A 25,841-nucleotide genomic window follows, 5' to 3' on the forward strand; every position below is an offset into this window, starting at 1 on the left:
GTCCCTCAGCTGGGGCTCAGCCCCGCCACCACCACCACCGGGCCCCCAGCCACCCCCCCTGCGAGGGGACTTCTTCCCCGTCGGAGGGGATTTCTCGCTTCCCTTTGGCTTGAGCCCATTTTCGGAGGGGAGGCGCAGCCGGAGTTTCCAGCCACGGGGCTCCCTGCGCGCCGGGTCTCCGCCTCCGCGCCCTCCCCTTATAGCCGGGCTGCCCCGGGGCTCCCCAGCCAGCGCCGCCGCCGCCGCCTGCCCCGGAGCCGCAGCAGAGTAAGTCCTTCGTGCCGCCTGTCCGTCCTGCGGAGCTCGGGGCTTCCCCCTTCCCTGCAGGGCCGGTATCTCCCCCGCTTCTCCCGCGCCGCTGCCTCCCCTCCCGGCTCGCTTGTTGCAAGGCTAGCGAGAGCCGAGGCTCCCCGTTGTGTCTGGGAGGGGGGGGGGGGAAATCAGCGGAAGGTGCTAAAGGATGGATTCCCGGACTGAGCAACAGATTTCAGCCCCACCTTGTAGTTACCGGAGTAGAGAATAAATCGAACTGCTGCGAGAAGGGCAGCAGCTCCAGACGCATCCCAAGGCTGGGGACCGCAAGAATATGTGTCTGGCAATCGCTTTGCGACAGCTGGGTCTGATTTCTGTTGCTCATCCCCCGAATTTCAGGGCATGAACTCAGGCTGCGAGCAATGACTCCTGTTACCCGCTCCCCCAACCCCTTCCCAAAATGCAGACATAGGTCTCGGGCACCGAAGCATCCTCAACCCAGATCAGGCACCGGGATCCAGATTCAGCGTGGCACTTCCCACCCCCTCCTCTTTGTCTCTGTTCGGAAGGAAGTGGTTTTCTCCCAGATCACAGGAAAATAATTGGATTGGGATTCATTCAGCTCAGCTGCACTGGAAAAACACAATTTCAGTGCCTAAATCCTCTACGGTCCCAGGCAGCCCCCGTGCCCTGCACCCTGCCAGGGTCACCGTGCCGAGCTGGCATGTTTCTGCAGTGCCATGCTCACCGTTCTGTCACTGTATTTTTTCCTAGTCAGGGAAGTCTCACCACCCCTAGGACCTGCCTTCTCCCAGAGCACTGAAGAGCCTGATGAAATTCCCTCCTATCCTTGGGCAGCTGTCCTACATCCACCGTGTCAGCTCCTCAGGCACAAGTTGAAGGGTTCAACATCAGGGTTAGGATCCTCGGGGTGTTTAAAGTAGGATTTCTTCTTGAGGCTGCTACAAAGTAAGGAAGAGACTTTCTGTGACTGGAGCATATGGCTTTAGTCATATGGCATCTAGAAGCCATGGTCCCTCGCCATCACTCCCTAGTTCAGAGCAGAAAACCTGAAGAAACAGTCATTCTTCAAAGCATTCAACTGCCTGCCCCTACCAAGGGGCTTTGAGGCTTGCCAGTTCCAACAGAGCCCATCGAACAGGAGCAGAGAGCTTCAGAAAACTCAGGTTTGGGTTTGCTTCAGTCACCCTCTCTGTAAAAAGAGGCCTGGAAAGCCAAAGAGTCTGAAAGTGCCAGCAGAGGCAAGGGCTCCAGGAGCAATAAGTCTGGTGCCTGGGGAATTTGTGTATCTTCTCAGTCACTGTTAGCTCTAGCAGTGAACTTTGCAAACTCCAGGCCTGAATGCAGGATTTGGCTTTGGGAATAGTAATATGAAAACAAAATCCCAGACAGCAGCAGCTGGTTTCTCTCTCAGCAGCAGCAGTTTAAAATGATACTTCCCAGATTTGAAGCAAGAAGAAAAAGGAGTGTATTACACTGCATTTTCTCTGCTTTTTCCCAGTAACAATACATATGTGTAATTTTCTCTTTTGCTGTTTGAAAAATTCTCACTAACAGGAGATGCTGATTTACAAGACTATTTTCAGTTGTGCTTCAGTAATTTAAGGAAACCAAATTCTCATTTAAAAATGACTGAGGCACTGTGTAGCTCTATCTGCGCTGTTCCCCAGACAGGTGATAACATGGTTTATTACTGTTTTAAAGCATCTCACACAAGGTGAGATGCCCTGGTATCCTCTGCCTGGTCTGCCACCGCCATTCCCATAGGTCCCTTGTGTCCCCCATCACCCCCAGCCCTATGGGGGTGCCTGGCACTGCTGAGGCACATGGATTGAGTCCCCTGGGGAGGCTCTGCTCCTGCCTTGACTTCTCTACTGAAGACATGGGTTTTATTTTCCCCTCAGTTTTTGGTCCCATTAGGAGCAGAGCTTGGCTACCATGAGGGTGGTGCTGGACCACATGGGGTGGTGGGTGTCCTGTAGGGGTCCATGGGCAGGAGCATGGGTTTGAGCAGCACAGTAACATTTCAAGGTGGGGCCGTTGGTGGCCCAGCTTGTCTATCGACTGTGATTTCCCAGGCAGAGCCAAGTGGATGCCCCCAGCTTCACGGTGTCTCTATTCAGCACCCAATCCAACTAACAAAAATTGGTAGGAAAAAAACCCACCTCCTAAGAGGGCTTCCCAACTTGCAAAGATTGGGGCTGGCATCTCCCTAGATTCTTTGCTTCGATTTATTAGCAGCTTGTTTAGCTGTCACTGCATAGTCCGAGGTACACTAAACTCTAACTGCTTTACTGCTTCACAAGATGGTTTGACCCAGTGCGTTTTTCTTGTGTGGGCAGTGGTGACCCCACTTCCACAGGGAGCGGGTGGGAAGAGAAAAGGCTGATGCAAATGCAGAGAACAAATTTTGCTAAATAACTGGATTTCTGAGAGTCTGTGGGACAGTGGGGGATTTCCACTAAAATGAGACAGAAATCTTTGTGACCTAGGATGTCAGCAGGCTGGAGAGGACTAAATATCCAAACAAATGCTTTTTAATACTGGCAGCAGCTCAGGAAAAAGAAGTCAAGAAGATCAGCAAAAAATTTCAGAATAGGGGTAATTTGTAAATCTCTTTCCCTGAGTGCTCTCTGGCACACCATGAGCCACCCCTTGTGAATGAGCTCATTTCTAAGCAAGCAGTGTAAAAGCTGTTCCTTTGAGGAAGGAGGAAACAGGAAGCCCACTGTGCCCAGAGTCCAAGTTGTGTCCTGTGTCATGGCTCTGCTCCAGGTGTTTCCCTCACCCTTGCTGTCCACCCCAGAAAAGCTCCAGCCCAGGGGTACACACCATGACCAGCTCCATGCGGAGAGCTCGCTTGGTCCCACTCCGGCCACACTGGAGGTCAGCAGCACTGCTGTCCTAATGGCACAGGGCCTCTGTGTAGGGTAGCAGAGGATGCTATGTGAGCTGTGCTGCTCCTCTGGTTGGAAACCATAAGCTGAATATACTATGTCAAAAATAATTGAAGCTAAAGACTCCCCTGGCACAAACTATAGTGCCACATAATAACGATGATGATTATGATAATAACAGTAAATTAACAGTAAATTAATAATAATAGTGAGTTGGGATCTGTGTCAAGTCTTGACCTTAAATCATTAAACTTCCCAAGATTTGAATTTGAGCTCTGTGCCTGGGAAATGATTCAGCATTTCCCAAAGTGTTAACTGCTAAAATAATTAGGACCCTGCTGGAGTTTTAACAAGCTTTGGTTTGTGAGCACAACACAGGCGTACAGGAGCAGCCGTGGCCATGCGAGCCACAGCCAAGCTCCTGGCATGTCCTGTCTGCCGCAGCGGGCAGGAGCTGGTGCTGGGGGGCACAAGGAGCAGTGCTGGCACAGGCCTCCTGCCCGGGGCCTCCAGCCGTAACTGGTGCCACCTCCTCTGAGCTGAGTGTTTCTCGTAGAAAGTGGTGGGCTTTTTCTATAAGAAAGTTTCTTACAGGAAGTTTCTTATAGATGTTTCTTACAGTAAGTGCTCGGCCATTTAATGATAAAAAGAAAAGATGGAGGGGGAATTTTTCATACCAGTTGCCATAAGTGGCTGAGGCTGCACTTCAAGGCAGAACTGGAAGCTGAGGTTTACTGGTATTTCCTGCTGCAGATACAAACACATGCAAACCAGCAGCGGCAAACTGATAAATGCTGGGCAAGCATTCAAGCTGGCCAAATGTGAGTGAGCATCAACAGCCTTACTCGGATGCTTAACTCCTTCGGTGTTTATTAGTTCAAGATGAAAAACACACCCTGACATGCCACTATTGCCAACAGTTTTCACGCTGCTGGGCAAAAACACTGGAACTGATTTTATCTTTCTTCTTATTTGGCTGTGGCATTTTTTTAGACAGGGCAGGGCATAGGGACGCACGGCAGACAATAGCTTGGTACTACAGAGAGACCACAGGGGCTCACTCAGGCTGCAGCCCCCGGTAGCACATTCCCAGCTACCTCTTCACTCCTGGGCATCGCCAGGCCCTGCGCCTGGCTCTTTCAGAGCATTACCAGGATAAAGTTCTGCCAGATGTTAAAAACTAAGCTTTCAATCAGCTTAATCATTCCCTTATGGACTCTTTTATATGTAGTGTCATTGTAATGGTTTTCAAAGATACATGACATTCATCTTAGTACTGAAGATGAAGCAAAACCATTTTGAAATACACCTTTCTGATCATCATTCATCAAAACAAAAAACTCTGAAAGTCACCTTTGGCTTTAGGAAAGGGAGAAGTACTTTCTTTGCTTAGAAACAAAAAAAAAAGGAACAATAAATTCTTTGTTTGGAGTAATAGGAAAGAGAGAAAGGATTCGGCTGAATATGTGCTTGAACAAACAGGAAGAGATTTGGCAGAATGAATCTAAACACAACATCATATTGGGAAATGCAGGCTAGGAAAATAGCCCTACAAAAATTAAGAAAGTTCCAAACACTTCTAGAGAATCCCTGTTACCATGATATTTTTTTGTAATGGAAATGTAACAAAAAGGAGGTCTTTTCCACTGGTGTTAGGATTCCAGTGGGGCATCCTGACTAGAGTAGCTAGAGTGAATCGTGGGGGGTTTTCCTCCCTCCTTCCCTCCCCCAGTAAATGTGCTAGGGGAAGAAGTAAGTGCGTAGCTTCCGCCATGACTGACTGTCGCTGGGCAGCTGTGGTGCTCAGGCCCACTTTGCTCACCCACAAGACCAGACCCACAGCCCTGGGGCACAAGGGCTCCGCTGAGCAGCGACCCAATGCCTCTGGCAGCACTTGAGGTTTAGCTTTGCACCTTGCCCTGGGTAACAGACCACCAGTTTAGCTGAGAGCCAGCCAGATCATGCACACACACACCCCTTTCTCTCTTTCCCAAATGAGTTTTCATCTTCATTGTGTTTTAAAAGTAATAGTGTTACTAATCTTGAAAGTGACCTGGCAGCCAAAGCACGGAGCAGGAAAGCTTTCAGTGATGCCAGGATCTAGCTGCTCTCTGTACCACCTGGCTGCTACCACTAACTTAATGCTTCAAAGCTCTCCAAGCTGCCAGGAGCCAGCAGAAGGAATCACAATTCAAACGAAAAGCCACAATCTTCCTACCAGTTTTCCCAGAAATAAGTATCATGCCTTGTATCAGCATGATGCATATCAACAGTATAAACTTAGCAAGGGTATTTGAAGGTCACCACACTGTGGCCTTATAACCGAAGCCAAATTCTTCCCTTATTTAAAGCCTAATTCCTCTACCCTTAAGCAGTACAAGTAAGCAAAAACTTCTTCATACAGAAGTGAACTGGTTTCCCAGAAAGTCACTTAAAAAAAAGTGTTGTTAGAACAAGGATTGGAAACTATAAGTCACTTTATTTGTTTACAATAATTATATTATTATAATCATTATATAAATGAATATGCAAATAAATATATGGCAATATATTAAATTATATGTATACATAAATAATTCTAAATATAAATTCTAAAAAAATGTTGCAATAACAAATTTCTATCATTAATTATTTGTAGCACAGGTGTGTTGGTGGTAGAGCAGGACTCTGGCAGGATAATGTCTGTTTAAACAAGGCTAAACCACCCTGATATTGTGCCTGTTCCTGTTTCCCTCTCAGTCAGGCAAGGACTGCCTTGGACACGCAGCAGCCCTGGTCACTAGCACCAGTTTCATGTAGCAACTCTGGGAAAAGTCCAGTCTGGTTATTCCCTGCTATCAGAACCTTCCCCCTCCACCACCCCATTTCACAAGCATATGTTTCTGCACAAGCCACGGCCCACACTACAGCCCCACATTTCAACATAAACAGATGGGACAGTAATTGCTCCCAGGTATTTGAAAACACCCAACAAGTCACACTGAAGTTGCCTTCTCTTGGGATGCCGTAGTCACACTGGGACTGTTTTGGAAAAGAGATTGCATAGACTGTGAGTGGGTTTGAAGGGTCTGAATGCATCCCTGAGCTTGTGTCTGCCACTGTAGGGATGCAGGCAGCATGTAGAGCATTGAAGCCATCCTTCTGACTGGGATTTTTGGGCCTAAAGTGATAAGCCGTGTGATGCTCATATCAGGAGATACTGCTGTGCTTCCCATCCTTTCAACCATGTTTTTTAGATCTCCAACATTTCTGAAATCTCAGCCACCTTCTCTGGGAGCTCTCCTTAATAAAGCTAAGAAATTTATTACTGACTTAAATGGGGACACAGTTAAACCAGCACGACTTTGCCTCAGCAAAGACTGACACGTGCCTGCCTTGGTAGGCTCATCTCATTTTCATGCTGTATTTGCAAACTCAGTGTGCAGTAAGCTACATGGGTGCTTCCACAAGCAGATCTACAGCCAGATGAGCAGAGATCAGCAAAAACAGGCCCCGAGGAAGGTGGGAATTAATCCCGATGATGTATAAAAGTATGGGAGTTTTGTGGTTGCTTTGAATAAGCACAGGACGCTTGTCCCACCCACTCACATCATTTATGTGCAGCATCCATGCTCACATCCGTACTCCCACAGCATCCCGTGGGAGAGCCCTGCTCTCCTGTATCCAGACAAGACTGAGGTCTCAAAGCAGGCCATCTGAATCACCCTTAACATCACTCATCTATTTTCTCTAAGTTAGTTATTAGACCAGAGAGCTGCTTCCATCCTTTCAGTTACCTGAGGTGATGTTGCTCAGGAGCTCTCCTGCAGAGCTGTGCTCATACCAGACGTGTGTAGCACTCCCCACACCACCCACACAGGGACAACTCGTTCCAGAATTATGTTTTTTTAATGGGAATACACCTTGCCACATTGTTTCGTGGTAGTTTTTATGCAAACTGTTATAATCTGACCAGTTCTTTCTGAAATTTACAGGCTAGAAGGAAAATGATGAAAATGTTACCTTTTTTCCAAAGTGGTCCTATTGGAATACGCAATGGATCAGAGGGTTGCATTGGTGTAAACAGGCAGCTTGAAAACCGTTTGACATCAGTACCTGAGCAAGTTCCTGCCTGTCCTGAACCTTCTGGAGACGAGATCTGGTCCAGGGACCAGGAGAAGATGAGTGAAAAGCCAGAGGCAGCCTGTAGACCCTCACGTGCATCTTCCATCACGAGCAATGGGAGCTGCACCTCTGCTGGGGACAGCCCTGAAAAGGGGAAGAAAGGAATAAAGGGAATCCTTACGAGTGCACTGAAGAAAATTAAAAAGATCAAGCCACCGAGTGGTAAGTGCTCCTCCATTCTCCTTGCACCACCTCATAGGCCGTAGGTACCTCCAGAGGGGCTGCACAAGGTGGAGAATTGTCCCCTTGAGAAACAAGGGCACTGACAGATCTAAGTGACTTGGCCAAGGAGCCAGGGGAAACATGGGCTGAGAGAGACATGACCTCAAGTCCTAGTCCTTTGGTACCAAGGGCACACTTCTTGAAGAACTGCCATTTTGCAGGTTTTCTGTCCAAAACTAAACCTTTCTACCTCTCATGGGGGCCAGGGATCTGTGGGTAAGCAAGAAACCAAGGCATGCCTCTCTGCTCTGTTCCCCCATGAAACCACCACCCTGTGAAATCTCTTCCCCCAGGGACAGCAGTGAGCAGCATGCATAGGTCTTTCCTGGGGCTGGTATATGGACATACAGCTCCTCCAGTCACAGGCACGGTCCCTGCAGGATGCTTAGAGAAGCAGAAAAATACCTGCTTAGAGAAACCCAGAACTGGAGAGTAAAGTGTCTCTTGGCACTTCCAAGGCTCACCTGCCACCTCAGGTGATATATCTCATTACCTGGTTCATAAACTTAGCAAGCTACACCTTAAAGTAAGTTAATTTTTTAGTCCTGCCTCCTTTACTGGGGTGCTTTTCAAAGTCTCACTGTTTTAGTACAAATTACCTTATTTCCAGGCAAGCCTTTACCTGTCTAATTGGTATCTCCTCGATGTGTCAAATGTTGTCCCTAACTGGTGGTTTTCCTTCTCGGTCTTGAATTTGCTCAGCTAAATGAGCCGAGTCTACTGAAAGCAGGCCCTCCATGCCTTTGTTGTTACTGCTGCATTGCCCCATTCCCAATGTCTTGTTTCGAAATAAAGCAACCAGAATTGCAGAAAATATTCCAGATGAGATACCACCAATGCCTAGTACAATATGTTACCATTTTCCTATCTCAGCTGGACATTCCCCACTGGATACATCCTGGAGTCATATCTGAGATTTTCACCATCATATCTGAGATTTTACCATCATCTCACAGTAGTGATTTACCAATTCTCCAGGCGTCTCTCTTGCTCCTCCATCTCAAGCTGATTCACATCTAGCTTGCAGCAGAAAATCCTATTTGTTGCTAAGTAACTTTTGTTCTATTGAATTTGTATCTTATACTTTGTGCTATTAAATTTCAGCCCATTTACTATTCAAGTTATCCTGTTGTTCCTGTATAATAGACCAAGCCCTCAGTTTCGATAATGTTTCTGGATTTTGTATAATCAGCAGATGCCAATAGGGCACTCCCACCTTTTGTGCCGCAGTCTCTAAGGAGAATGTGAAGTAAGATGAGTTTCATGAATAATGTAAGCTTTCTCCATCCAGGGTTTTCCATACAAACCTTACACACCCAACAAAACTTATTTGGGGATATAACTTCTCCAGTTTAACTAATAATTTCCCAGATTGCACTGTTTCAAGTAACTGGCTGTAGTTCAGATAAGATAGTTCAATTGTATTTATCTTGCCTGCTAAATGTGTCCTCCAAAAAAATTTCACAGGTCAGATTGTGCCAACCTATTTCTGGAAAACCCATGTGGTATTTCCTCCAGCACACCTTATTTAGCTACATCTTTCCATCTACAGTTTTTCTAAAGCCATGCTTCTGACTTGAGGTCATATTAAAGGGAAGAGGGGTAATTAATAAATCAGTCAATAAATAAATAAATAAAACTCCACAAATCTAAATTTTGGAAAAAATTATAGGTAGCTCATGATTATCTGTCCATATGTAACACACTGGTGATGGGTATTCAAATTTCCATTGCCCCAGTTAGAGGCAACCTAGAAATAGTCTGATCTTTAAATAAACAGAAAGTTTTTCTATAAGGTGAAAGACCCTAAGATCTAGCATTATAGAAATATAAAATTTTTTTAGAAAAGTTTTCCAGAGCCATCATTTTTTATAAAACAGAAATTTAAATCTTCGCTACTGGGTAAAGAAAGGCTGTTTTTTTTTCACCAGTCAAACAAGTCATGGAACTCCTTGAAGAGCAAAAGCTTTGTGATGCCACTCAGCAGCTGATTGTCCTGGAGAAGAGCCTGTCTAGCAAATGTGAGGAGGGAATGAACACCAGCCACCAAGACATCGAGTCTGTTTATGAAGTTCTGAAGCACAAAGTCTTCACCATCTTGAAAGACTCCATACTGCTAGCAAAAACAAACCCAGAACTGCTACAGCAGGCAGTAGAGGCACTGAAAGAGCAGGAGAAAGAAGATCAGAACTACACATCAGAGAATCCACCTGACCAAAACGTGCAATTTAGACCTAGAAAATGGAAAGAGCTTTGGATGGCTACAGTAAAGGAGTCAGTAGAGACTCGAATGAAAGACACAAGCCATACTCCTAGAACTGAGAACCTCTCTACAGTTGGCCAGAACCTCCTGCACATGGGAAAGACAATGAAAGAAGATTTGACAGTAGTTGTGAAGTACATTAAACAGCTTTATCCTCCTGAGTTTAATGTGTTCAGCACATATGCCGAACTCTACCACAATTACTTTGCCTCCCAGGCAAAGAAAAACGCTGAGTCTCATCTGGAAGACAAGGATATTTACCTTCTCCTCTCATGGGTGCACAACATTTATCCAAAGTAAGTGAGGCTTTTACACGTGTTTATCCCTGGTGATCAGCACAGGTTCACTGGATGCAAAACCAGGCATTTGCTTGAGTTATGTATTGGTATCACTGTGATGGAGTCTGGCACCTGGCTAGGTTCTGGTGTCACTGGTGTCATGCTGATGTACACTAGCTGGCCAGGACAGCCAGAAGGGACACACTCAAGGCTGCTAGTCTGTAAACCAAGGGCTGACCCCACCATTCAGGCTTCTGGACAACAGACGCACACGCAGATGTTTAGGGCTTCATTTGTGGGGTAAATTGGGCGGGTTCATTGCCCTGATCTCTATTCTAGTTGCAGACCTGAACTCATTCATGGAAAATTTGGAAATTTTAGGCCACTGGACTAGAGGCCAGCCAATAAATAGAACAACATGAGATGTAATTATCCTGGACATGGAGGATGTTGCTTAGGTGTTATATCCAGTCTGTTCTCTCCCCCTGTGAGAGGACATCATCAGCCAAGGGTCACCCTTCATCCTCGCAAGCCCTGTATGTTATAGAACTGAAAATATTCCTTGTTGTGGCTTATAGTACTGGATGGAGAATTGAGGGCTCTCATTTCTTAGGTGAAAACCAGTAAATACACCACCAATGTTTCTTCTTCTGTTCTAAAGCCATTCAACCTTCACCTCCACTTTTTCCTTCTTGTGTTTCACTGACAGAGTATAATGAGTCAGTGTTGATCCTGGAAGTTTTCCAGAGCCAGTGCTGTGCTCTAGGTCAGGATATTCAGGTGGAACCAGCATGTGTTTGGAAATCAGTAGCTGTGAGGAGCAGGGCTCAGCTGGCGCAGTGCAGCCCAGCGCTGGGGATGGTGTTAGCCAGGGCAGTGGCTGTTTTGTTCCCAGAGGCCACGTCCAGGTCTCTGCTGAAGGACCACCTCTCTCCACAGCTGGCAGCAAAGGAAACAGTGAGGAGGAGGAGAAAGGTTGCACAGAAGCCTGGCTCCAGCTTCCAGTGTCATATCAGAAACAGCCCATGTGTGGGAAGCATGGCAGTGTACCCATGCGGATCTGGGTGATGTGCAAACATGGGAGTCAGGAGATGTGTAGGGTTATTCTCTGCAGCTCCAGAAGGAGAGGCTGCTTCCAAATCAGCCCCCCGACAAGTGCTGGCCTGAGCCCCCCACAGCTGGCAGGTTTCTTCACTCGAAGCTGCTCAGGGGCACCCGGCTCAGCCAGCATGCGGTGGAAACATGACAGCGGGGTACGAAACCGCCCGCTCCAGTCCCAACAAGCCACAAAATGCCAGGTTTTCATCTGATCACCCCTCTATATTGATGGAGAGAGGTCGTGTCCTGGGGCAAGACCCTCCTGCTTGCTTCAGGTCCCCTATCCCCACCAGAGCACAGTGGCTGGTGCTCAGGAGCTTGGCAGAACATGACTACATTCCCCCGGGTTGCTTGGACTCCCACCTTCACCAGTCCCACTCCTGGCACATATTCAGCTCCTACAAATCCTGCCTGGACTAAGGACAATGTATCATTTCCATCTGTTTTTTCACTGATAGCCTCAAAAAGTGTTAGTGACTTGCATCAACAGCTGTCTTGAATTACACTGTTCTTGGAAAATGTGATTGTTTGGTTTTTTCATTCCAGAGATATGAGAAAAGATCATGTTTTAGCTGAGGAGTTGGAAAAAGTTAAGCTTGGAAGCCTTTTGCCATCAAGTCTGAGCAATGACCTTGAAAAGAAATACCTTGACAGTGAAGAGGTGAGAATCTGTTCAGTCCCTCCTCTTCCCTTTACTGCTCCCATATGACTCCTCGGAGATGCTCTGACTTGTCCTGCACATGCACTTCTCACCTGTGAGCCACACACCCTTCCAGAGAGAAGCAAAAGCAAGAATGCTTTTGTTTCTTTTTGTGGGACAGGTCAGCTTTCTGCTAGATGGGACTTGCAGAGCAAACTTCTGCTTAGCCCTGGGAGCCATAAAAAAGAACTGCTCTGTTCTTGCAAACCTTGTGGTAGGAAGGTGGGGAAAAATCCAACAACAAATCTTTATGGGTAACTTTCCAGTTGTCTGCTAAATCCCCAGAGGGATTTATGCTCCCTCTCACAGATGATGGATTCAGAATTACTTCTGGTCTCTGCAGCGGTGCCAGGTGAGCACAAAGCATGAAGGTCTGGTCTTGAAAAATCCGTTTCTTTGATGCAGAATCGCCTGGTCTGCAGAAAATAACAGTTACTCTGTTTTTTGGATCACTATTGCCTTAATGGAAACAAGAAGCAACTTTTACAGTACTCCCATAGCTTAGTGCTTTTGGCATTTTGGGCTGGAATTCCTGGAAAATTAGAAGATAAATTCCAGGTTTAGCTGTAGCCTGTGATGGTTTACATATGGGAGAGGTGGGTGTGAGGGCTGAAAAGCACACAAACAAGGCTCTTGGGGATCAGAAATATATGCCAGCCACTGTACAGACCATTTCCAAAGCCCCAAAGTGTGCACAAAAGAGGGGTCAGAGCAGAGAAAACCTGAGAACATTTTGTTTTACTCTCAAGTGCTCATAAGACGTCAGAAGTGATCATGAAAAAGGATTGCAAAACCAGGCCCAGAGGGCAGCACTGAGCGTGACATGCAGGCAACACGTGTCTGGGGGAATTTGGGCTCTGGCACACATTGCTGCCTGCAACCTTCCTACCCACTGCTCCCCTCCCCTGCCCTACAGATCACCACTGACGTGGTGGGGAGGCGGGCAGGGACGTAGATCTTGATCTTCAGTCCTACCCTGAAATATTCAACTCACTGTTGCATAGGTGGATATTGGGCGGGGGGTTGTCCTTGCTGCCATGAAGTGGTGGGTGAGGCATCTCTGTAACAAAGAGCCTTTATTTCTCAGCCAGGACCAAGGAAAAAGTCTGCTGAGCCAGACAAATGGTGGGTGGGAGACCAAAAGCTGCATAAGGCAGAAGATGCTACATCTATTTTGTGGTAAATGCTGTTGTTCTTCCTTCCCTAAAGGCTACTATCAAAAATTCACTAAGCAAATGTTTAGATAAAGAAATCCAAAGATGGAAAGAAGACAAAGAGCCGGAGAAACTAAATGGGCATTTTCAGAGTGAACTACTAGCAATATTTGTTATCCAGGTAATAGAGATATATATTAAAAATAAACAATTGCATCCTGCACGTATTTAGGATTTGAGACCAGCTGTGGTCAATGCAGGAAAGCAAAAAGCCAAGTCACTTGTGTAGGGCAGTAGTAGAGATGGGCCATACAAGGAAGTCCAAACCCATGGTCTAGCATGGTCCTGGTCTACCGCGTGCTGGGGACAAACTCCTCTATAAGCAAAATGATCAGAGAAGCTGCCTTCATTTCCCCCTGTGCAGTCTCTTCTGCACCCCCAGCCAACGCCAAGCCATTAGACACTGGGTAATGCACCAGCAGAGACAAGAGACAGGCTTAGCCATGCGAGGAACCAGCACGGTGTTGTTGCCCTGCTTGCTCCCTGGGGGACTGTCACGGGCAGAGCTGCTCCGAGTGCTCACACCCCTTCCCCATGCTCAGCACTCTCCCTCCTCTGGTTGCAGAGGATTACTAGAGTTTATGTTTAAAAAATAAACCTTTCATGTATTGAGGATGTTGTGCTTAAATTCGTTTTTTTTTAATGCAATCATACAACATTCAGAAAAAAAAGAAAAAAAACCCAAGTGTCACTTTCCCCATTTTCTCAGCTATTTTATAGACTTTCTTTAATGCTTCTTTTTTTTTTCACCTCTCTCCCCATTTGAAAATGGAGTTCAAAATTGGCTTGAACCCACCAAATAAGTATAGCAGCTCTTCATTATCCCTGGCTCAGTCACAGGGATGGATGCAGGAGAGCTGGGCTCTGTTAATGCAGTTAAGGATCTGTGGCCTTTTTAACCAGCGAACCTGGCCTTTTTGGAGCAGACTTTAAATTTAAACTTGATCTTGTTTGTTAGAGTATCTACAGTGGCCAGAAGCGAGCCAAGGACATCAACGCAGCAGTGGGCGAGGAGCTGTCACATCGCCTGTCGAAGGAGCTGCCTGCCTTCCTGAAAAGGTGCGGTAGGGCAGCGTTGGGCAGCAGGGCTGGCAGAGCCACCTGCGCACGCACTCATCTGCCTCTCCTCTTCCCATCTCCCCTCCAGCTACAAGGATGCTTTTGAAGATTTTAAAGAGAAAAGCAAGAAGCACAGATACTACAAGCCTATAATTATTGCGAATATTAACAACTGCTGGAATTTTAGGTAAGGGTCCAAAAGAAAAGGCTTTGCTCCTTCCTCTGCAGGATAATAATGTGATGGAGGGGAGGTACTCCAGAGTGGGGAGAGAAAGCTCCATCTGCCTGCAGAGGAAAGTTTGGAGACCTCTGAATTTCTCTTCTCATTTGAGGACAGGCTATTCTGACCTTGCTGATATTTCCTTGCAGAGACTACACAGAGAAAAACATGGCAGAAAAGGACGACAATAAAGCTAGTATTCTCAGCACTCTCGGAGACATTGAAAACAGCGGCTTTGACGTGCTGCTTCAACAGCTCTTTGCCCAGCTGAAGGTACTGTATCCATGCCCCACACCTGCGTGCCCTGTGGCTCAGCCTGTGCTGGGCATGTTCTCCTGCCGTGCTATCAGTTGCCCACATCTCTGATTCCAGTGCAGCAAAGTTCAGAAGGGCTCTGAGCCAGGTCACCTCTCAGCATCAGTCCTAACTCACATTGCTGCCAGAAAACTCAGACTCACCTCTCCTTGAGCTGGTCCTCAAGCCAGCGGGCAAAATGGGTGCAGCTACACAGGCATGACTGTGCAGACAAACATAAAATGTGCTGATCACATCTAAGATAACTGCTGCAGGAGGGAGAGTCTCAACCTGCAAGTGTTTACACTCCAAACTGTAGGAAGCAATCACAAATGACATGAACTGCAATTACACAGCTTTTGGCTTCCTCGTAAAGGTGGCCTGAAAGGCACTTTTGGTTTCTTTCTTTTTTTTTTTTTTTTATATATATATATAACACAAGCTTTTTAAGTTAAGCAAGTGTGGTGGAGGGGAAGGCGTAGGAGTCAGGAATGTTCAGCCACAATCTCTCCTGCTTTCTCTGTAGGGCCTTTGGAAGGCATGACAAACCAGGGGTGCTTTTTTTATTTTCGTATTTCTTTACTGTGGCCAAGAAAAATTGTGATTGAAAACGTCTCATAATGATTCATTTTTTTCCCTGATGGTTCCATAATTCTCTAATCAGACAAGATGGTGTGGACAAAACATTAAAAATGTGGAAATAAAAAAAGCATCTCCAATATGAGCCTTTCAAGCCCTCAGTCTTCTTCATCATGAGGAACTAAGAAGGAAACACAAACCAAATACAGCCCCCTCTTCCCCTGCCCCTGTAAGTCATCATCACACATCCCTGCACAGGACTGCATGCTGTGCTGTCACTATGTAGGATACTGTACATATAGAAATGCTAAATATACATGTGCATAGAATTTGTTTTGAGAGAACTAAGCAGATTTTCCTTTTTTCAGCCAATTTATAAGAAGTTTACAGAAAATAAGTGGGACTCCAGCAATGAAATTATGAATGAGATCATTAAAACCACCAGCAAACATATATCAGACTTCCGGACCCTCAAGGACCCTTTCTACCACGTAAGTTCAAGAGAAATATTGAAGGGATTCTGGGATGCCAAAGCTGCATTATCAGCTCTGATCCTCTGTGACTTGGGTTACCTTGACCTGTGTTAAGCTGGTGAGCTGGCCTGGCATCACAGAGTCCTCTCAGGCAGGATTTCCATGAGCGTGCAGTTTACCTAGATTAACCATATAAATCTTACTCTTCTCCAACAGAAGCAGACTCCTGTAGCTCTGCTGCGGCGTTTACAGAGAAAAACACCCCTGATGTAGAGAAAGTGCTTTAGGGACCACCCAAAATATGGCTTTATTTATGTATGGGTTCGGTTTAGCAGCCTTGAAACACAGATGCAATTTCATGGTTCTGTCTCATGGCTCCTTTGATTGCCCTAAGGACTAGAGGGATGGATGCAACTGGGACTAATCCCAGATAACTGAGCCACAACCACATCTTCAGTGGTGTTGGAGTATATAAGAAACATCATCATATAAAAAAATCTTTGATTTCCTGCCTTTGTCTTTTATTAGCTGAAACAAAATTACGATGTTTGGTCTATTAGAGAGAGGAACAGGAGGAACAGCATGAATTCCTGTTTCTCTGGAATACTGTTACTTCTCTAACACATGGAGATCTTTTCTACACTTTAAACTTCCTGGAAGGAAACAATGTTTGGAAATTCCCACACTTCATTAGTTTGAGTACAAAGAAATTCTCGGCATCTAGGATGTCGCATAACCAGTCATGGGGAGGTTGGCAATCAGCACCGTTCCTCACATGTGATCAGCAGCAGGCGTTTGGTGCGGCATGTCTTACAGCACCCAAGACATTTTTGTCCTCCATCCACGCACATGGTTTGTTTTGTCCCCAAGCAAAAGATAGATGGATGATCTCCCCTCTCCTTCCCAACAGGCTATCATAGAGAAGATCCACACCCGTTTGGTTAAAGACTACATCGTGAGGCTGCTGAAGAGGAAAGTCAGCCTGAAAACTCCAGCGCAACAGCAAAACCTGGCTCAACACATCTCCAAGAACGCTGCTGACCTTGAAGCCTTCTGCACCAGTAATGTATGTGAATGCTCACTGCATCCACAACAGCACAGGGCATGAGCACACTGGAAAACAGGAAAATACATTTCTGGGACCTCTTGTTAACATTTCCAACTTCCTGGAAGGCAGGACATTGGGCAGAAAGAGGTCTCCAAGTGCCTGCAGCAGGAAGGCTCCCCTACCACCAGCCTGCCCCTCCCCCAGATGGAGAGCCATGATTTCATCCTCCTTTGTCCCATAGTCAGTGGTTTCTTTTTGAAGATTTATATTAATAGGGTCAGATGATTTAGCTAAAAATTGCACTGCTCTGGTTTCAGTACGACTTGTGTGGAGTCTGGGTTTTGACCCTTCCCCCTCGCCCTTGATTTCCCTCACTCTGCTGCATTTAGGTCAGGCAGGGGCTGGAACAGGCAGCGCAGGGTCTCTGGTACACAAGGGTTTCCTCCACAGGAGGCATGGCTGAAACACCCCTCTCTGTCCTCTGAGATCACCTCTCTCCTTCCATGCCTCTAAATTTGACTACAAAAAAGCTAAAAGCTAAGCCTAACCCTGTCCTCCACCACCCCATGCACATTTGACTGGAGAAGAAGCAAGCCTGAGCTTCAGTCGGCGTGGGCAGGAGGTCAGGTAGCTGGCACCATGGGATATCCGGTGGCCAGAAAACAAGTCCAGTCAGGGCTTTTACCTCAGTGGGCAGGGAGCAGATTTTGGCAATGTCTGGGGATGCTAAAGGCAGGGTTGTGTGCAGAGCTGGGAGAGAGCAGCATGTGGCAGCATGTTACCTGGCCTATCAGACCTCATACACATGCTGGGCAGCATAGAAACCCAAGGAAAGGAAAACATGTTGGGAGGGAAGAGCAGAGAGAGTGTGTCGAGGTGGATATGGAACCCTCAACCTTATGGGAAACCCTGCAACAGTTGTGTAAAAGGATTAAAAACCACCACAAAGCTAATCCAATTTCTCCAAGGCTGGCTCAGGCTAGAAACATCACTGAAAACAATAAGGCACCTAAAATCACTTCTGTCTTTCCGCCTTGCCAAGAAACAGCTTCAGGACCTGTCTCAGCTGCACGCACCATGAAACAGAGCTCCTGAGCTGGGTTGAGGTTTGCACCTCCACAATGCCCTGCTGATCTCTTTGTCTTCTGGCAGGGGTCTCAAGCCACATGGCTGAATTCAGCACTCCCCAAACTGGCTGAAATAATCCGACTTCAGGATTTAGGTGCTATTAAAATTGAAGTTGCAACACTCGCCACGACATACCCAGATATCCGGTAAGAGATGCTGAAACAGATTTGCAAATACTTGTATGGAATTTTAACTGAGCCAGGAAACAGTCAAATCTGCGTATGGGTGAGGTTCATATAGCCTGAGTCTATAACAATGGGTGGGGGCTGCCTGCCAGGCTTTCACAATCCCAGTGCCATTGGACAACAAAATAAACTATTTTAAAAAGCCTATTTATATATTCCAAATTCTGGCCTAATTTTCTCCTTTGTCTTGGAGATTCCCTACCCTACCCCAAACCTCCCAGGACAGTGCTGGGTGCCATGTAGGACTGCCAGATACTGAGCTGGCATCCACTGGGGACCTCAGTGCCTGCCACGGGGTGGGGGCCACATCCTGGTGCAGGGGACCCGGCACATGGAGATCTGCAGGGGGAGATAACAGCTGCACGTTTCTCTTCCACAGCAAAAGGCACCTGGAAGCATTCCTGTACATCAAAGCCAATTTGTCACGTGGTGAACTCAAAAGCATCCTGGGCTACTTGGCGGACAGCACGGCATCCACACCACCCGGGGCCCCACTCTTCTCCAACATAAACGTGTCCTAGGCCAAGGCACCCCTTGGTACCCCCTTGTGCTGGACTGTCGGCTAAGCCAGGGATGAAGAACATCCCCTGGAACGATGCACAGCACACTCTGCCGCCTTTTCCTACGGAAAGTACTCTGTCCTAATCTGGTGCTCAGCATCTCTATGGGAACCACTGTCCTCCATGCAGAGGAGGGTGTGCCCACGGGAGAGGCAGTGCCCACGAGGACCAGGGCTGCTCCTCACACCAGTCATGGACAACCCCAAGGTCTCCTTGGTGCCACCATGTTCTCTGCCTGGACACTCTGACCTCTGTCTACCTCAGAGGGTGCTGTGAAGGCCATGTCACTGACTCCCCAACTGGCCCAGACCGAGCAGGCATCTCCTGTGTAGCTTTTCATCTTCTAAGGAAACGGAGAGAAACAAAAACTGAACCCAAAATTTCAAGCTGTTGGAAAAGTCCTATGTGAGCATGCTTGCACCCCACCTGCCTTTCTCTGAGCTGGGCAGGGGTGGCTGCATTAGGCTGATGGAAGAGGCACCAGGCTTCAGGTTGGGAGGAGCTGTTGCTCAGCCATGGTGGGACTCCTGCTGTCCTGCTGCACTGCAGCACCCCCAGACCAGGGGCTTGGAGTGGCCCCAGCTGCACGCTCTGCCCCATGCGGCAGCATTGCCCAGGGGCATCAGTGTTTCCGAATGGGCCAAGAGCCCTGGCTGGCCTTGCAGCAGCAGTCCAGCTGGGGCAGCATGTGCTGCCTTCACCTCCATGAGGTGGGAGAGTCCGAACCCCCCAGCAGCCACCAGCCCCTCTGCAGTGACCCCATCCAGTGGCACCCTGCTAACAAAGGGTTAGGAACAAGCTACCTATTGCAATGGATTATGTGGGCTAAGCCCCAGCATCCAGCAAAGCACTTGGATATTACTTAAGTCCTCCTTATCAAGGAGAGGACTTTTCCAGACCCTGTTAACATCATAGGCATTGAATGAGTGGTGGAACTTTTCTCAAATGCCATTAAAACTTATTGAGCATCACCATTTGCTTGCTTGCTCTTTCCCCTTTTGCTGTGAGGTAGATATGATGTGAAAACACAATCAGATCTGTTGTGAAACTATGTTTTGTATTTACAGCCCAGTTTTTTGGGAAGTGAATCACTTAAAACAATAACGTATTTGGCTAAAGACCTTTCCCTTCTCTTTTAAGCTGTTTCAACTTTTGTATCAGTCTGTAGAAAGTTGGTCCGGAAGGAAGCCGCATAATGACTGTGCAAACCATGTAATATATTTATATGCATATGCAGTATACCATTGGTGTATTTTTGCATCCAATTTTATTTTTTCTCAGTTAGAGATATTCATTTGCAATGTTTATATTTAAACAGTATTCAAATATGCTAGAAAAGTGAGTCATTTATTCTGTTTCTGGCTGTTGTTTACTGCGTTGCCACATGTAGTCCTATGTACTCCTTCAAAGGGTCAATTCTTCCACTAGTCCCATCCTGCCTTGGTGAATGTCACCCACTGGTTCCAGGTGGGGAGAGTCTTGCTGGACTACAGACAAGCTGAAGAAGCAGAGGCACCCTCTGTTTGTGCTGTGTATGTATCTCATGGCATGCTTTCCTTGCTCTCTAGAGCAAGGACTGCCATGTGCACTGTGTTTATGGTATCTGGTATAACAAGGTCCAAAACGTCAGCACTACCACAGTCTCAATGTTGAATAATAAAAATATATATATTCAACATACATCTCATCCTTACTGCTCTGGCATCCCCCTTCCTCCATCTCTGTTGTCTTCTCCTGTCCATACGAGCCTTTAGCAGATGCAGCTCACAAGAATTTGGTCCCAGCTGGCCCTCCTGCCCCATTTTTACCCTCCTAGCAGCTGCCATTAAACCTGTGGCTTTGCTGCTGTCGGCGGTCAGACGGCTGCAGAAGTCCTCTGCCCACAGGTTATGTGACAGAATTGTACAGTGGGTGTAAAACAGTGCTTTGGTGTCAGTCTGCTGCCTGGCCATGGGCAGTGCATACCGTCCTCCTATGAGCACACTCACGCTCCCACGAAAGTTCATACATACTGATAATTTAAAAACTTGTTACACATTATTTAAACACTTACTCCAGCTACAATTTAAAGCCAAATGCCGAAATGACTTCTGACAGTGCTGAGCACTCATGACAACTGCCACCTATTGTGCAACATTTTCTTTCCCAATTAGTGAAAGGTCATGTTATTGCTATAAATAATTGCACTTTGATTTAGAGATCTGTTAAGAGCCTACAGAAATGCATCATACAAGTGATTACGCTGGTCTTTTTAAAAAAAAGATTCCAGCTAAGTAAGTTCTTGAAGGAAAATAGTGAATCTATTTATATAGCATAATTAGGATGGGTAGGAGAAAATGGTTTTCATACACATTTCATAAGCCATATGGAACTGCATTGTGCAATTCTCTTCATCCTGCTATAAAACCTCAGCTTTCAGCTCTAATGAGCCCAGGAAGCTACTTTATTTATCTTCTTGTATGACTCGACATTTACAATGGCATTTATTTATATGTGGCATATTACACATAGCCAGGTAATTTCAGGAGGTTGTGTGAATGTCTTCTGATAACAGTGTTAGATTAATACTGATAAATAGCACTCCTATAAAGTAACTAAATAAAATTTTCTGAGGTTAGTGTGGCTGGATTTTCTTTAGCACGCAACTTCTGCTGATGTTCATGTCTGTCCCTCCTTGGAGGCAGAGCAGATAGCCCAGATGAAAAAAATAAAATCAGCTTTATAAAACAGTTAAGAAAGCTGGTTCCTGGGCACAGTTGCTGTGGCACTGCCAGGTCTCCCAGTCAGTTGTCATCAGTGCCACCAGGATGTCAGCCTGAACAGCCACCATGTTGAACACACACTGAGCTCACACATGCACACTCCTGGCCGCCTACCCATCCATCCTACCAGGCACTTCCATCATTTGACAGAAGAATTGCAATTTGCAGTGCAAAAGATGCAGAGACACAAACCACAGCATACCAGAGGGTGGACCGAGGCATCACTCGCCTCCTCTGCTCCTGCAGGAGCCATCTGCTGCACACCATGTCCCCAGTGACACCTGGGGAACCTCTGCCCTTGCTGCAGGGGAAGCCAAAACCAGCCATAGAGCTCCTGGACTCCTCCCAGGTGTGAGCATGATTTTAAAAAGCAGAAACTTTCTGTTAGAGCCTGCTGAGAAACTCTGGGGTCTGCAGACCTGGAAACGAAGTGTTAAGAAACCAGAATGCCTGCAGTTCCTCCCCTCTGAGGCTGGACCTTCCCACCAGGATCCCCTGAGATACAACAGCACTGGACTAAAGGCCACAGGATTTACTGATGTGCTGATTTTAAGACAGACACACTAAACCAGAGAGCTTTGATAACTGGGCTTTTCCAAATTCAGCCTCCACCTCTGGATGGACAGTCCTGGCTTCACTGATGTGCACAGTGACATGCACAGGTGACACCTACTAATTGATGTAAAGCAGGAAGAGTACGTGCAATTACATATTCACAAAGGGTGTGGCAGCAATTTGCTGACCTCCATTTGCAAATCTTGTATTTAGTTTAACTGGTATGAAATTTAATAGGAGAAAACCTGGAAACTCCAGTCCAAGGGGAAGAGCCCATGAAGCCTGGCAATGTGTGGAGTATCCCAAAGGAAAGGTGCACCTGCAGTGGATAGGACAGCAGAGCTCCTTCCCCAGGGGAATTAGGGCTCACAGGCTGCAGGTCCTGCATGTCCCAGCACAATTTCACGTGCTGCCCCATCACCTACCTCCGTTTTGCACAGCTTGGGTCAAAAGCCAGTGCTGGGGACCAAATGGGCAGGAGTCAGCATCACTGAGCATTGAGAAGGAAGGATATTTCAGGAACAGGCTAGAGGCTGGTAAGCTTGGGTGTGACACTAGAAAAATAGTGCTTTGTCACACTGTAGATTGAAACCCATGAGAGTAATTGCTTCCTTCCTGTGTGGCTTAAAAGAGGATGTGTCCACACCACCCACACTGATAACCTTGAAATATAAAATAGCTCTTCTGTATCCACAATAACAGAGACAGCAGCTAATGCTAGGGGATTTCAAGAATTACTCATCAGTGCAGCAATCACAGATTTCCCCCTTAGCAAAGGTGCAACTCCACCTGGGGAGGGAGGCGAATCTCACCTCCTGGGGGACACCAGAGGAAATGCAATGGAGCAGACGCACACATCAGGCTGTTCAGATGCACATTACTGGAAGAAGGTTAATTATGTTTTATAAAGCAATATTTTTAAGCAAGTTTTTAAGGCTACTGTGAAGTCCAGCACCTGCTGGGCACCATTTTTCCTTGCTACCCAAGGCTTTCTCCTCTAGAAATCAGGTTAAAAAAAAATCCTTTCAAACTGACCAGATTGGAGGCTTCCCTACAAACCCATTTTTCATCTCTTCTCTGGGTCTTGTCCCCTCAGAGGTTTTCAGTTGCTTTTTTCACCTCTCCACGAGTCTTAAATGTTTGCCCCAACTCCCCTCCCAACACTACCCAGTAATGCCCTTGGACCATGTTCTCCTAATCCTCCCACCCTTCATCGAGCAGATGGGACACACCAGGGCACATCATGTACCGGCACCCAGAAAGACCATCATTTGAGGATGAGGAATTCATTGCTATTTATCTAAGTAGTTTTCATCCAAATAGGACAGAGCACTTGAGCTGTAATAACTCTCCTAATGGACTAATAAAAGAGGAAAACGTATCATTTAGCAGAAAAGCTGAGCTCTCAAAAGTACTCATTAATGTTGGAACAGCTGTGATGGGGAGAGATTAGCTCTGAAAGGGAGGAGATTATAACAAACTCTCGGGTAGAACAATATTGGTCCTGGAGTCTTCCAGAGCTTTTGAGCCCTATCCCAAAGGCTGGAACCCTAGCCCAAAGGCTGGAGGCCAACCTCCAAGTCCCACTGGCAAGAGCAGTGCAGTCTGAGAGCTAAACCAACTGTACAGATTAGAGAAAATAGCAGGGTAAAGTTAACAGTGCTATGTCCTAGTTAACAGAGGGTTGCTTCTGCTCTTTGGTTTCATTGCAGTCTCCTCTACCCTACACCAAGGCTACAAGAAGTGTGACAGACATCTGAGCTGTGGGGCAGAGACTGTCATCTTCACAGTCCTGCATAGCAAATGTTTTGTCTTTGGCAAGATCCCAACCCCAACTTTACGCATTGTGACACAGCCCCTTCACAATCTGCATGGGGCTGTGCAGACCCAAAAAAGTTGGTTGAAGCTACCCACTCCCTCTGTTTAACGTGAGGAGAGACAGAGGTATTTCCAATGCCCCAAGAGAAGCATTTAACCCAGCAGGATCCTGGCAGCCACCCGCTTGTGACAAGCTTGTGCAGACATTCCTGGACCACACCAGCCTTGCGGTCCCTTGGTCAGCAAGCAGGTGTGAAGGGAAATGTCATCTGCAGAGGCCACACTTCATTCAGAGATGTCATTGCTGTCCTGCCTGTGCACGGGTGGTTTGCAGAAAGCAGCTCTGAGCAGTCTTGTGTCCCTCCCCCAGGATACTTGGGAAGGGGCATGCAATTCCACCTCCGAGGGATCACAGGGCTTGGGGTAACTCAAGAGAGGCAGGTAGGACCCATGGACTGGTCCTGTGATCTCATGGGGCAGAGAGACCCACAAGAGTTCCTGAAAAAGGGAGGCAAACTGAACTGGGATAACTCTTTCACACGCTGGGTGGGCTAGACCTGCTCCTGGAGGAACCTTGGTAGCCTGTGAAGATCTCACAGGTAACACTGTTAATCCTGAAGCAGGCAAAACAGTGCACAAGCAGTAATCCAGATAACATTTGCTGTATATCACTAAGAAAAACATATGAGGTGCCCTCGAGAAACAAGGCTGTAGAAGGTGGGACTAAGGTGGGAGAGCAGCCTTCAAGTACCTGCCATGCCTCTGGCTGTGCTCAAAAGTCTTTTGTTGGTCTTTGTTTAACTGCCCAGCTCAGCATCCCCTTCTGATCCATTAAAATATCACAAAGACTAAAGTATTACTGTGGAATGCATGAACTGCCCAAGCTCCCATTTTTGTTTGATTTGATTTCTCTATGAAGCCTCTCTCAAGGAGCTCAGATTGCATTTACTTGGGGAACATTTTGTCAGATCAGCACATACAGCATGAAATCAATAGCAGTTTTTGAAGGAAGACCAGATTCATCTGTCATCCAGAACAATCTCTCAAGCCAATTTTTCTTGGGTAGAAACCACAGTTAAGAAAAGAAAAAGTTCCACCTTCCTTTCACCTACCTCAAAACCTCACCCTCTATGTCCCCTGTGGGCAAGGGGCAAAAGACCATCTTTCCGTGTAACACTATTTCTGTACTAAGACCTATTTTTGTAAAAAATAACATTATTTCTATCCAGGTATGATGTTCTTCTTTCCAGTGTAAGTTTCTACTATCTCATATGAACAATTCTATACCACAAGCTTCAGTTTATTATTCAAAATTATACTAATTGCCCATTTTCATACATTTCAATATAGCTTGGCTTGAAAAACAAATTTCTGCTTTCAGTAGTGCATGAGCAATGTTTCCATGTTAATGTGCAAATTATCATTAAGAGAATCAACACACAGCTGATTTCTGCAATCTGTTTACCTCTCTATACACAGAAAAAATTCTTCATAGGAAGGCTTTCAAGATAGAAATGGAGACAATAAAATCTATAGGTTTTTGAGAGTTTATACCTGGAGTTGTAATGGATACCCAGATAGTTTCTCAGTCTAAGACTCCTGCATCACACATGTACACAGTGCCCCCACACAGATGCTACTACCATAACAAATGTTTTTCTTACAGACACTCTGTATCCAGCCTTTTGCCCAGTTTCAGCCCTTCAAAGAACACTGTTTTCTGGAAATTCAACATTTTTCTCCATGGAAAGTGGCCGAATCAGGGTATTTTGTTTGGCAAACTCAAACTGTGACATCTGGGACCTCAGAGCTGGTTGTGCCGACGTGTGAAACCCCCTTCCTCCTCCCACACTCTGCCACAGAGTGTGCTTAGACAAGTCCCAGAGTGGGTTTTGGTCATTATTCCTTTTGGTAACTTTCTCTTCAAGGAAAACATTAGAAAATTCAGGCCATGCAAGTTCACAGTGTTGTAGGAGCTTTGACATATTATGAAAGAAATACAAATAATGTGCAGAGGACTTCTCTGACAAATTTGGAATCATGAAATTCTG

At 46.4% G+C, this 25,841-nt stretch overlaps 1 protein-coding gene across 1 annotated transcript; it reads left to right on the forward strand.

Annotated features, from left to right (window-relative positions):
• Positions 1–238: 238 nt before the first annotated feature.
• TNFAIP2 (TNF alpha induced protein 2) lies at positions 239–20,331 on the forward strand. Its single transcript, XM_074825183.1, has 12 exons — positions 239–267; positions 7,145–7,496; positions 9,488–10,115; positions 11,742–11,856; positions 13,105–13,230; positions 14,068–14,168; positions 14,257–14,355; positions 14,538–14,661; positions 15,630–15,752; positions 16,645–16,800; positions 17,935–18,056; positions 18,475–20,331. The coding sequence occupies exons 2-12, from the start codon at positions 7,157–7,159 to the stop codon at positions 18,614–18,616; spliced, it is 2,076 nt and encodes a 691-aa protein (XP_074681284.1). The 5' UTR covers positions 239–267; positions 7,145–7,156; the 3' UTR covers positions 18,617–20,331.
• The last annotated feature ends 5,510 nt before the right edge of the window (positions 20,332–25,841 follow it).

This window comes from Strix aluco, chromosome 4 (assembly GCF_031877795.1).
Source record: "Strix aluco isolate bStrAlu1 chromosome 4, bStrAlu1.hap1, whole genome shotgun sequence".
Taxonomy (NCBI): domain Eukaryota; kingdom Metazoa; phylum Chordata; class Aves; order Strigiformes; family Strigidae; genus Strix; species Strix aluco.